Source organism: Alligator sinensis, unplaced genomic scaffold, assembly GCF_000455745.1.
Source record: "Alligator sinensis unplaced genomic scaffold, ASM45574v1 scaffold502_1, whole genome shotgun sequence".
Lineage (NCBI taxonomy): Eukaryota > Metazoa > Chordata > Crocodylia > Alligatoridae > Alligator > Alligator sinensis.
Window position 1 is genome coordinate 507,856 of NW_005841896.1, and position 13,170 is coordinate 521,025.

The 13,170-nt window shown below is 41.6% G+C and overlaps 1 protein-coding gene across 5 annotated transcripts in view; it reads left to right on the forward strand.

The window, feature by feature from the left end:
- The first annotated feature begins 460 nt into the window (after positions 1-460).
- CUNH11orf16 (chromosome unknown C11orf16 homolog) overlaps positions 461-13,170 on the forward strand; it is a 27,602-nt gene continuing 14,892 nt past the window's right edge. For 4 of the 5 annotated variants that reach the window (XR_003092719.1, XM_025197387.1, XM_025197388.1 and 1 more), the window contains exons 1-4: positions 461-2,687; positions 7,769-7,945; positions 8,722-8,878; positions 10,888-11,116. Coding sequence is in view for 3 of the 5 variants with exons in the window: in XM_025197387.1 (XP_025053172.1) it covers positions 7,788-7,945; positions 8,722-8,878; positions 10,888-11,116 (544 nt within the window). In the remaining 2 variants the exon portion in view is untranslated. Of the gene's footprint in view, positions 2,688-6,128; positions 6,195-7,768; positions 7,946-8,721; positions 8,879-10,887; positions 11,117-13,170 lie in introns of those variants that run through there. The other variant, XR_003092718.1, reaches the window with a different exon arrangement.

Consider the following 13,170-nt stretch of genomic DNA (forward strand, 5'->3'; position numbering starts at 1 on the left):
ACTCCTGAAGTGATGCAAATGGAGCAGAGAAGGTTTAGTCTGGCCCAGTGCAGAGATCCTGGAAACAGCTAACCCAAGGGACCACTGAAGGTTGCTCAAAACAAAACTGATCTTGTGACACTACCATAAAATCAATTTAGTTGAAAATACCAGTTTCATGTACCCCTTATTCAAATATATTGATTTGTGTATTGAATGAAAACATAAAGGTCTAGATATTTTTTTATGCTGATTATGTAGTGAGATGTAAAATGTAATTAAATGAAAAGACGTTCATTACTGCAAATTGCTGCAGCATATGGATGAGGGATATAAATAAAACATCTTCCTGATTTACTTTTTAAGGTAGTTCAATTGTATCTAATATATCTAAACTTTCTAGCCTATCATTCTAAGATTTGTTGCCATCATAGTTACAATGTGGGTGGTAAAAGCTAAACCAGAAAAGAGCAGATCTAACTGTAAGCTACTTTGCATATTGTCAGTTGACTATATATTACACCAGTCTTTTGACTCAACTCAGCAGTATTAGAGGTACATCATTCAGGTAAGAAACGTCAAGAAATACACATGGAAAATTACGTACTGCTATGGCTGGCTAAATGTCAACTGACTTTTGTAAATGATTTCTCAAGACTAATGTGTGTGAGAGACACTAGGTAGTTAAGAGTACTTTAATCAGTCTTCTTTAATCTATTTTTTATTAAAAACATAAGCTACTTTTATATAAGAATTAAAATGCTATTTTTGAAATTTATAATGCAAAACATATTTTACAGGCATATTCAGCTGCCTCAAAATTGGAAACTCTGTTTCTGTGGATTGTTTTGGAGTTTTCACTCCATCTCAGAACAGGTGAGTCTTTTGTAGCAGACAAGAAATGCTGTATTGCTTCTGATTTTATGTTTTGGTTTAGATGTGAGCCTGGCACATAATGTGTTGTATAATGTAGTTGTGTAGCAAGTATTAAGTGCCATCCAACCAATGCTGTAAGTACCTGATGATATCTTTGTTGGCTTTTATAGTGCAGATGCAGTTACTGGCATTTGTATTTTAGTGGAACATAAACAAATTAAAACTTCCTATCTTTTTCCCCTCAGTATTAACAAAGGAAGCAATCATCACTTGTCTGCTGTTTTGAATTCACAGTACATATGTATGTTCAACTTGGATCTTTTCCCACATGTAGTGAGGCAACTTATTCTGTAATTTAACATGCATTTGTGTTCAGCATTTGCCTTTGCTAGCACCTAGCATACTAAAGCATCTGTTCTAGAACTTGCTTTCCCTTTATATAACGTAGCATGCTAAAATAGATTCTCAACTCAGTGAAAAATGTGAAGCTCTAGGTAGTAAAATTCATTGTATCAAATGATACAGAACACAAATCTATTTTGATAAATATAACTTTATGCACAGGGAAAATAGGCCCAAACAAGCAATCATACAATTCCTTCCCTTCTCAATGGAGTGGGTATGAAGGTATTAGAGAAGCTGCAAGTCATGGTGAAGAAGTTGGATTAATGGCAAAATTCTTCCATCAGATACTGCACTATTCCTCTGTGAATATTGAATGTTTGGTATTTTTGTATTTTTTTTAATAGGTGGTGATACTGGGCATTTCCAGTACTGTTAGGAAATTCTTCTGTAGTCTTTCCTTTTAGGACGGCATGATGTAACCTGATTTTAAGAGTGGCACGTAGATGTGGAAGTGGATGTTATTCTGGCTGGACTCTGCATCAACAAAGATTGTGTGCAATCCCTGTGAACAGATCCTGGTAAAATACTGTCTGCTTTAAACTTTTTAAATGTGGCTTTCAGTTAGAAAAATAATCAGTGCTGGAATGCTAAGATTAAAGGACTCCTGACATAGCTTGATAACCTTGTACAGTATAGCTTCCTATTGATGGTGCTTTTGCAATCTCTTTTTAATCTTCGGAGTGTGATTTGAGCAGTTAAAACCCAATCCAGAGTAGTTTATCTGTGGTACCTATAGTTAGGCCTCTTGTAGAGAGAAGGTGGAAGCATCCTCCATTTATGGACACCATGAATTGGAAAGGGATTACCAAGAATATGCTGATCTCTGCAATACTCTCATATTCATTCACTTTAGCTGCAGAAGCCTTTCTTCCTAATACAGTACTTCATTACTGAAGGTCTATGATCTGGACGTTTTTTGTCATCCTTTTAATATGAAGCTAAGCTGACTCTCAGATCATTGCAAGTCAGTGGGAGCAAACTGTTTAAAACAAACGTGGGTCCCTCCAAGAAATGCATTTCTCTCATAGAACTGGCGTAGCACTTCACAGACACAAGATTGAGGGCCCCACACAAGAAATTTTCAAACCAATTAAAACAAAGAAGTGGTAGGATAACAGAGCAAGCTGTCAAGCTTTCAGTGGACGTTTATGTTCAGTGGGGGTGCTAGTTACTTGAGCTGTAATCTAAATGGTTTTGGGGGAAGTGGGAGAGTACATGGGGCTGGATAGGATGTTGCTTAACATGCCAGACTTGTTTATATAACATCAGCAATGAGTACTAATTTCTGTCCATTTCAGCCTGAGCTGGGATCGGTTTGTGACGTTTGTTTCCACGTGCCTATTAAATTGGAGCTCAAGAAGCAGCTTGATTGCTGTTCCGTTTAGGAAGGTGTACAGAGTTGTGTTGTCTTTACTTAGCACTTTTTGGTAAGTTTCTCTAGCATGAGCTGGTTCCTGGGCCTAGCAAAGACTATGTTCAAATGGTGCATCCATTGTGACAGTCTCTCATATCATTCTATAGTAGCATAAATTCATTTAAAAGTCTTTCCTGGAACATCTTACTGATGGCAGGTAACCCTTAAACTCAAGGTATGACTTAATTAATATGCAGTTATATATTTCCAGGTTCAATGCAACCCCCCCTGGATAGTAAAAACTACTGTAACTTCATGGACAAATTACCCATCTATGGTGACTCCCATCATGTGCCATTGCCCAGGCCTTTTGGTGGGGATCCCTTCGTCACATTTCACGTATACCCTGAGACTCCTCCCCAGGTTGCTTGCTCTGAAGATTTGTCACTACTTCCTTTTGCATCTGAGCAGTTAATCTCCGAGAATTTCTACAGTGATCCCTGCAGCTTCCCTTATCAAGTTCCCCATGTCAATCAGGGCAGAGGAGAGTACTCATATGGACCAGCTTTCATCAGAAAAAGGAATGAGAGGGAAAGGCAGCGGGTTAAGTGTGTCAATGAAGGATACGCCAAGCTCAGACATCACCTGCCTGAGGAATACTTAGAAAAACGGCTCAGCAAGGTAGAAACACTTCGGGCTGCAATAAAATACATTAGTCATCTACAGTCTGTTCTATACAGTGATCCTCTGGTGATGGAGAAGAATAGCCAGGCACCAAGCCAAGGCAACTGTCAGACAGATCCAGTTTTGAGGTCTATTTGAAGTCCTCCGACCAAATAAAAAATACTCTTAAATTTGAAAGCTTTAATAACCATTGTATTATGAGTAACATGCATTTCTGGGAAACCGGTTCATTTTATGCGCTGCCCAAAGCACCCATCAGTACCAGCGTGCTTGAAAAAATTAAAGTTAGCCTACTGCGACTATACTAAAAAGAGGAGATGTGTTAATGGGCAAGAAAATCATATCTGGACTGTCTTAAGTCTTGGAAATTAGAGAAAAATGTTAATTGGAGACCAAGAGTTCAATAGCTGTTTGTCATTCTTTCAGCGAAAATTAACTGTCTTTGCTGTCTCAGCTTGCAGGTTCTAAATAAAATAACATTTTCACTGATGAGCTGCTGTTCATTTTCAGGGATAATGAAATGGGTTTTCCCTGTGAACGCACTTCCCTGGGGGAGCTTTTCTCTAACTGCCAGTCTCTTCCACAGAATACAAGACTTTTTGTAAAGGTCCTTGGAGTGTTATTAGTAGGCCCCAATAAATTTTCATTTATGGCACAGTGCACTTACCTGGGCTTGGGGGAATGCTGCATTTTTGGATATGGGCCCCTCCTTTTATTAAGCAATATTTAGTATGTGAAACCTGAAGCTCTTCCTTGGGGTTTAAACCCCATTTCTCATGGTCAGACTTCAGTATGAGAGCCAAATATTGTCACTCATCCATGTTCTGCATGATTTTAGTTAATAAGCAGCTATGTTGAAAGTAAACAGGACTTTTCATAGAATAAAACAACTCATTGTGGGAGGGGAGAGGGTAGAATGTGGCCTGGAATAACTATACCTGGTGAGCTTTAAGTACTCGGCAGTTCCACTATGATCAAGGTATTTTTCCTTCCCCTCTCCCCCCCAACTTTTTTTGTACACCGTAGCTATATGCCATTAGACAACGTATGGTTTCACTTTGCACGTATGACAGCAAAGTGATCTTTCTAGCAAGAGCCTAATTGCATGAGCGTGTTCAGGAGCATCTAGCCCATGGTTTGTACTGAGCTTTGATGTCTCTTGGGATAAAAGATGCACTACTATTATAGGCATATTTTGTTGGTGAATATCAGTCAATCTCCCCACTTACCATGAGGAGAGCTATTGCAACCTGGGTGCTGAGGAAAACAGAAAGAAGACCAAACAACATTAGTGCCTCAAACACAATTCCAGATGTGCCTTTTCTCTAAACACTCTGCGGAAATGCAGTGAAGTGGCCATCCAAATAATATCCCACTGCTTGTTGAAGAGAAGGCATGTCTAGAAGCTGGAGCAGAGCTTGACAGGGAGATTCCTAAAATGCATATTCCTGACTGATCTTGAGCAAGTTAAGTAATCTCAGTTTTACTCATCTAGACATGGCAGAGGCAGTCTAATCACCAAGGGATCCTGGTTTTGTCTGATTTAAAAATATCCCCAATTTTTGGTTTAAGAAGTAACCCTAAATCCACTTTTTTCAGTGATTTAAATGAAACACCATTAATATATAGATATATGTATATAGTGATGTTTCATTTTAATCATGGAAAAATGTGGATTTGGGGTTACTTTTTTTTTTTTTTTTTTTTAACTGAAAATTGGAGATTCTTTTTAAATCAGAAAACCCTCCGAGGATCTCTGTGATCACTGGACAGATTCCTAGAAGGGAACTTGACAAATTAGGGATACGTTTCAAGGCGCCTCGTTAACGAAAGGGGTATGTTGGACCAAAGGCTCTTTGGGGAAGGATTCTTCCCAGTTCCAGGTTTGTACAAGGCTTACACAGTGGGACTGGGGTCTTCAGGGGTTGCTGTAATATAAATAGTAAAAGGCAGGCTCTGACTTCTTTAGCTATGTGCCATACCCGAGTGCTGTTGCAAAGCACAACCAGTCCACTGGCTCTTGCTTGCAAACATGCAACAATGCAGCTGCCTTTTGAGGAACTTTGAGCTTGTAAGACCCAATCTCAGCCTGTGGGCTTGGCACTGCTCTCAGGCTGCTGCAGTGCCTCATTTTCAGGATTTGGTGTGATGCAGTGGGTGAAGGGAGCGTGCTTCATAGGAGTACTCCTGGGCTCCAGAAGCCACACTTCATCTCTGTATCTCAATTCACCCTTGTCTTTTTGGCCTTCAATAGAAAGCAAGCCTTGTCTTTTTGGCCTGTGAGCTCTTAGGAGCAAGATCTCTCTGATCCTGGGTTCATACAGCAGTTGAGACTCAGACTTGGTGTGGGGCCTCATGGTGTTACTGTAGTCTGCATAAATAAACAGAAGTGAGGCAACGCAAGGTTTGTAAGGTGATCTGAGGTTATCAGTTAACATATCTTGGCCATGGTCCTTTGACCCTTCTTGCACAGCCACAACACCCTTTATCATAATTGCACAGCTTCAGGTATTAGTAGGATAATATTTAGTTATTCGAAGGTGTAAAAAGGCCCATATATACAGAATGCAGTCTAGTGCTACACCCTGCACCCCCGACCTCCCTGCTACAGCTAACCTGACAATTTAATCATTTAATTGTCAGTGGTGTTTGAAATTAGGTATGTGTTAGACAAACCATTATCCTTGGTGGTTATGTTTCTGCACTTGTTAGCCGAGAAGCTCATGGGTGTGCCCGCTTGTCCTACTCCAATGCATCAGTTCCTGTTGGTAGTGGATCTATGGCAACCTGCTTAGTAACTAGAAAACACTGGCAGTGAATTACTTTCCACATCAGGCAGGAAAAGGAGCAGGATTTCTGAAGCTGCGCTGACAAGATTCAATACTCTTTATAACTGGTACGTTCAATAAATGCCTTTCCCAGAACTGCTTGTTTAAGTAGCTGAAACTTCTCTACTAGACTCTTCTCTTTGGTCTGTGCTTTCTCCTGCCTACTTTGTACCCATTGGGAAACTCAACAGGGAACTTCATTCTTTCACCCTTCCTCCCCTTATGCCAATAGGTGTCCCCAGCATCATATTCACTCAGAAATTAGTTTAAATGGAATATTAAAAATAAAATGATAGTTAACACAGACAATAATTTAAAATTCATGATGTCAGCAATCTTTTGGTGTCACAGTTTGAGAATCTGTTGATTATATAAAGAAAGCTATCCATATAATTTCTGTTATTTAGTCTGATAATATTTGCAGAGATGATTATGGTTTATGATTTGGGTCTGGTGGTTATTGTTTAAAGAAACTATTTTATTCATGGAATTTGCTGAACTATCACAAGGTTTACCATCATGTTTGTTCTGTATCATTACATTTGTTTTAAAAAATGGTATCATTTTTAAAAGCAAAGATACATCACAGCCTCAGTTTCATTTTCAAAAGCAATTTAAACACCTGGAAGATTAAGTCCTATTGACTTTCAGCGTGAAAATTTTCCCCCAAGTGTGCAAACATCTCTGAGGTGATATACAAGCTTGGCTGGAAATCTACGTTAAATCTTGCCACATTACTGGCAGTTACGCTTATGTTGTCATTTTTACCATGACAGCCACAGAATAGTTACCTCTTCACTTGTCACATCTGAGCACGATTTCCTTCTCTTGGCAAAGCATTGTCTGTCATTATAAAACAGGATGGAACATTAGATCAAAATATTTCCCATTTAAACATCACTATAAATCACACATGAGTAACAAGCAGCTGTAATCTAGCATAATATTCAGTCTTTGAGTTTACTCAGCTCTACCTCCAATTTTGTTTGTTTGTTTGGGGGGCGGGCGGGGGGGGCACATAAAATATGAAGGGTTGGGCTGGAGACAGTCTGCAGGTGGGAACCTTCTCAGGTGCGGCAGTATTTGGCACAAGTCTGAGTCCCAGAATGGCATCAGAGCACTGTCCTATTAAGGACTAGTTGTAAAACTGGTGTAAAAAATCCCATGGCACTTTTCCTAAGACTTTCCATTTTCATATAGATACCTCTAAGAGTCTCACCCTATAGCCTGTTAAAGTTGATGGAAGAATTTAATCAGTTTTTGCTGGAATAAGGTTGTTAACCCCCCCTAATACTTTTTGGCCTACCTAAACTGCATTCTGGACAATTATATTCAACCTACGTAAACTCTGCCTGTGATTTCAATGAAATACATTATTCTCCACTTCCTGTTGCTCTGCACTATTACAGTGCTGTTGCATTCACCCCTGAGGTGGCTGAATTTCAGTGGAAAGTGAAGTTCTGATCAATTTTCTTATATAAGAAATGCATTAGTTAATAAATATTTTTAATTTCTTAGTGATCCACTGGCAATGCTTGGCTATTGTGGTAATGAATTAGCTATATGGTAGACTAGATTAAATCCTTGGTATCTGGTGTATATTCACCTCAAGCACCAGCACTGTCATTATTCCCTGTTTTAGGTAGCTGGTTCTGTGGGGAATGGATCAGTCCTTGTTTGCAGATCACAAGTACTGCAGCATGATGACAGCACACGATAAAGTCTCATGCACCAACTTTATAACTCATGGTTATCCCTTCTCCAGTGGATCCTTCATCACTCATCCTGCCTGGGTTACCAGCTCCCTTAGCCCTGTAAGGTAAAGTTGCTGTTTGTGTCTGCAGTTTGCCTCCTTATGCCCAGTCTCTGCTAATAAGAAACAAAAGCATAGAGGCTTTTGATTGACTGGCAAACTAAACATAATTAGAGTTTTGCTTTGTATTTTTTCCTTGTCAGCTTTTTAGAATGTTCTTGTCCAAAATTATCTTGCAACATTGTGGACAATTGAAAGCAACTAGTAAGCCTGCTATGTGAAAAAGTCTTCTAGTATTATACAGATGCCCAAAATCACAATGTGCCTAACAACCATCCTCTGTGAAGCTGTCCTCATGATGTTTTGGGACAGTAAATTTCCTTTCTGTGTTGAGCCTAAGCCAGTCACCAATGGTCAACTTGACTTTACTAAATTGCTTTTCTCTGTCTTTTCCTTTTACTGTGTTCATCCTTCCCTACTGTGGCCCACCGTAAGCTATTAGCCCTGACCTAGCCTTAGTCTAGTCCTAATCCTCAGGTCCAGCTAAGCTGTGCTTAGTTCAGGATAGCTTTGTGGCTGGTACCTGTCTGTCTCTTGATTTCAGCCAGCCAGGAACCAATTGCTCACAGCAAGAGCAAGACTGACTGCTGCTCTAAGTCACATCAGCCCAGAATCACAGGATTTTCCTACTATTAAGTAGCTGCTTATACCACTTTTCCACCTACTTTGCACAATGGGAATAGCAGAAAGCAGGTGTCTGGTTCTGGCCCTGGGAGGTGTTCTTCACCTGACTTAGGGAAGTGATTTTCTCCTAACAGTAATCCACTGCTTTTTAATTCAAGGTGCTCATGGATCAGGCACTGTCCCTGTTTCCCTGAAACAATATGTAAGGGTCTCATGGTGCTGGAAAAATCTATGGACTTTGCTAATGTTCCTGTTCTGGCAAGAAGGGAGTCAGATGGGTTTTATTACCGAGGTACAATAAAACAGGAGATCAAGGTAAGTAACTAGTGTTTTCTATCCTGCCTGGATAACATAATGTACAGGGAGATCCATTCATTAGATGGATTATGTAGTGGACTTCCTACAAGACATGGGTAACATTCACAGGGATTGCTCTGAGTCTTTAATGAGCACCCTTTCCACCCCTTGAGCCCTGAAATAGGCTGAGCTGAGTGGCACTGCCTTGGGCGGATCTCGGTGCCTTCAGCGCATTGCACAGGGTTTCAATGCCAGTTCTGAACTCAGCTGCTGCAGATAGGCAGAGGGGAGGCCAGAAGCTGAGCCATGCATAGGAGTCACAGTATCCAACTTAGCCATAGCACTTATCCCATGCACCTTTTTCATGACATACTGTGCACAATGGCTTGGGATACCATATACGGCTGTGTTACCAGCTGTTTGTTTCCTTGGCTGTGCCTTGTCTTCCTGATAGGTCTGACTTTATGAAAAGTATCTTGGCCTTTATGAGGGGCTGTTAATCTTGGGGAAGGATTCTTCTTTGTCATGTCTCTAGTCCAACCTTTTTTATATAATCTGCTCCCAATATTTTGCACAGGTCACTGCTTCTGGTGTTAGTGTTGTCAAGTCTTGTGCGGTGCATTGTGGTGCTACAGGGCACCTCAGGAGATGATCTACGGTTTGCTTCTTCTGACAGGGGAAGGACTGTGAACACACACTGTTCAGAAAGATAGGCTGCTGCTTGGGAGAGAAGGACTGTGAGGCTGAGTTCAATAGAGAAGTCCCTATGGTGATACTACTCCTTTATACTGTATCAGGATGCTCACTCTTCCTTTCATCAGCTTGAAACATTGTGACCACTGTCCTTCACTCCATGTCCCACTTCCTTGCCGGAGTTAGTCCAAGTTTTTTATCTGGACGGTACACAGTTTTAATTCAGTGTAGTCCTTAGGTATTAGACCACTCTCTGCTGCTCCCCACACCATCTTGCCTGGGTTTAATGATAATATCTTTGCTTTTATCCCCCAAGATTGCCAGGCTGTAAGGAGAGACTGCAGCCCAGAGACCCTGTTACAGCATGCCCTCCAGCATTGTGGGTGCCTCCAGCAGGGAGGGTGCCTCCAGCACTGTGTAAATCTGTCTTCAGGCTGGAGCCCAGGTCTTCCTATTTGAGTTAGAACGCTCTGCCCTGGGACTCCTCACTTCCCTCCCCCTCCCAGTTCTTTCTTTGGGGGTTTGCCCATTTGGCCCTCTCCAGCAAGGTTGTGAGACCCCTTTGCTCCTGCTGAGAGTTGGGGCACTCAGGACCTTGCAGAAAGAGGTTCTTTGTTTCTGTGCCAGTCATGCTGGGCATTAGGCCAATTTGAGATGAATATTGTTATGATGGAGAGGGTCCCAGGTCTTGTTGTGTATAGACAGATAAACATCAATATTGCTGGAAAGGTGTTAGTGTGTTATGTATACACTTACACCTTTCGTCCTCTGCAAACTATGGCACAGCATGTCTTCTCAGAGACGGTAGTGAAAGCTTTAATTCATTAAGTTGTTAGCAGTTAAAACTTCAAAGAAAAAAGGGCCTATTCTTTCTGAAGAACAAGGGAGTGGCTCACTTCACTTTTTGATGCTGAGTCCCTTCACTGTTTTTAAATAATTAAATTCCTGCATGTAAGGAAAGAGGGCTCAAGAGTGATAGAGAATAGGCCTGCATTGCCTTGGGGTGCTTTATCATTGCCCGTCTATGCACTGGTTTGTGGCATCCAATCAGTATTGTATGGATTACAGCCTATAGTATCTTTTGCAGTGGGGAAAATACAGGACTTATTTGTAGTGGAGGTACTGGGTATGTTTGACTGAGGCTAGGGGATGCAGATGGCCTCCTGGAGTTCTTCCCAGTTCTCTAGATTCCAGACGAATAGAGCATGGGCTGCTTGCTGTCATGCTTTAAGCTGTCCATGGAGTTCTGGCCTAGTCTAAACAATCATGGACTGGCCTGCTGACTGATATACAATACAAGGCCTCATTGTAATTCTCTTTTGTCCTGGGAGCAGGAGGAGAGTGGAATGTATCTGATAGAGTTTGCCAAGCCACCTGCACTGGGTGAAAAGTATCCAGCATACGTGCAAAAAACATCCAAGGATGACATCCTTGAGTATAGCCATGGAATGAGTCACTGCATACTCCCTGGAGACAAAGTTCTGGCACCCTGGGAACCAGACATGGTGAGATATGGCCCTGGCACTGTTGTACCGGTCATTGAGACCAGGGATCCGCTGAGAGGTAAGAATGAAGTTAACCTGCTCTTGCTACCCTTGCTCAGGGACACAATTGGGGTAGATTGCATCCTCCCCCACTTTGATTTCTGGTCCACCCAGTTTAAAACCCAACTGCCTGGCAGTAGAAGCAGCATTTCTATTCAGGCAGTGCTGGGGGAGTCAGTTGACTTCATGGTTCATTATCATCTGACTCCTTCTAAGCTCTTCATTCCACAGGTGTTGATGACCCTCTCTCCTTTAATGGTCTTGATGTTCCACTAATCAAGCTACCCTTTCTTCTGCAATTCTGCTGCTCTTGATAATGTTGTTCCTATTTCACAGCCGGACAGACTGTTTTTAATTTATTCCAGTAAAGTTATATTTGTTTTTGCATGTCTTAAACTGAATAATATAGCCCTAGGCCCCTAACATATGAGTCAGGCTTCTAGTGTCTTTTTACCTGGAGAAAAAATGTGCGCGTGTGATGTGATGATGATGTACTTGACCATGTGCCACCCCTCTTTTCCAAAATCCTAGATCTGCCCAAAGAACCTGCTGTGATATTATGACAATGAATGCTGTGGTGGGTGGTGATGCCATACAAGCATCAGTGCAATTTGTATTGTTTATTAAAAAATACAGTTTCCACGGAATGCAGTAGGAAAAACGAATATGGCTCTTAAGTGCTTGAGCGTGAGCGCATGACATCCCTGATTTACCTGTGTTAAGATTGGGACTTGTTAACTTTCACCTTCACTATCCACTATGTCTATTCTTGTATCAGCTATTAATTAAAGTAGCTCAGTGGTTCTCAACTCAAGGCACCCCTTGGAAGATGCCAACTCAGTTGTGACTAATTTGTTGCCTACAGAAAAAATATTTAATAGAGATTTTCTGTTGCAAAGAACACAAAGACCATAACTATACATTTTTATTTGAAATTTCTGGACTGAATTTGTGAATTGTTTTTATAAACCTAACAGTGCTAACAATGTGTGGCACCCTGCAACACACTTGAAAGCATCTCAAGGCACCGTGGTTATGAATCATTGAACTAGCTCCTAAAACATGGACCCACCCATTTCTAAGAAAGTGAAAGATGATGTCCTGGTCCTGGTACTTATGTGGAGTGCCCATATACCAAGCAGGGCAAGTGTAAGAGGATGGCCCATGTAAGAATGCTCATAGCACTCATTTCTACATCAACATGGTGATCTGAACAGCCAAATGTGAGATATTACACAGTCTTGTGATTCAGTCAGGTTTGGCAACTGGGCCCTACCAGTTTATCAAAATGTTGGTATAAAATGTCATTAGATTCTCACTGCTATGTTTGGCTATGTTGTCAGAAGTTATTCAGACAATTAACATTTGCTTGCATTTCACTGGGTAACACTGGCAGTTCAAGTGCCACAGTATCTCCCAGTGTGCAATGACATTTTAGAGAAGTGATTCCTAAAGGCTGTGCCGCAGGTGACAGACGTGTATTGGAAGATCCCCCTTTGTGAGGAGCTAAATGCTCTCCTCCCCAGCCTAACACCCTGTGCCTGCCCCTGCTGCTGCACACCCCCTACCCCAGGCCATCCCCAGGCAGTCCCCCTCTCCTCCCCCCCTCGCCCCCCACTCCCAGCAACATGCTCTGCTGTGTGCAGGCAGGTGGGTGGATGCACAGATGGAGCTGCACTTTGCAGTCCAGCTCATCCCCTCCATCCCTCCAATGCTCCTGGGGCTGGCAGAAAGAGCCATTGGGGTGGTCACTGGCATGTAAGACCCTGCAAGAGCCACCTCAGCAGAAGGGGCTGTCCTTGTCCCCTGACATACAGACCAGGAGTCATGGACAGTGGAAAGAGCAGGGCACAGCTTTTTATTTTGGTGTAATTTTTTAACAGTACATTTCAACACTGGTATGATTTCCTATAGCAGGGGAATGGAATGTTATATTCTTTGAAATATATATATTACAAGTATTTAGCTTTTTGGGTATTAAGAGTGAAGCGTACCGCCAACTTTAAACCAGAAAACAAGTTGGCCCCAGATACCAAAAGTTTGGGAAACGGTGTTAGAGCATGTTGGCATTCC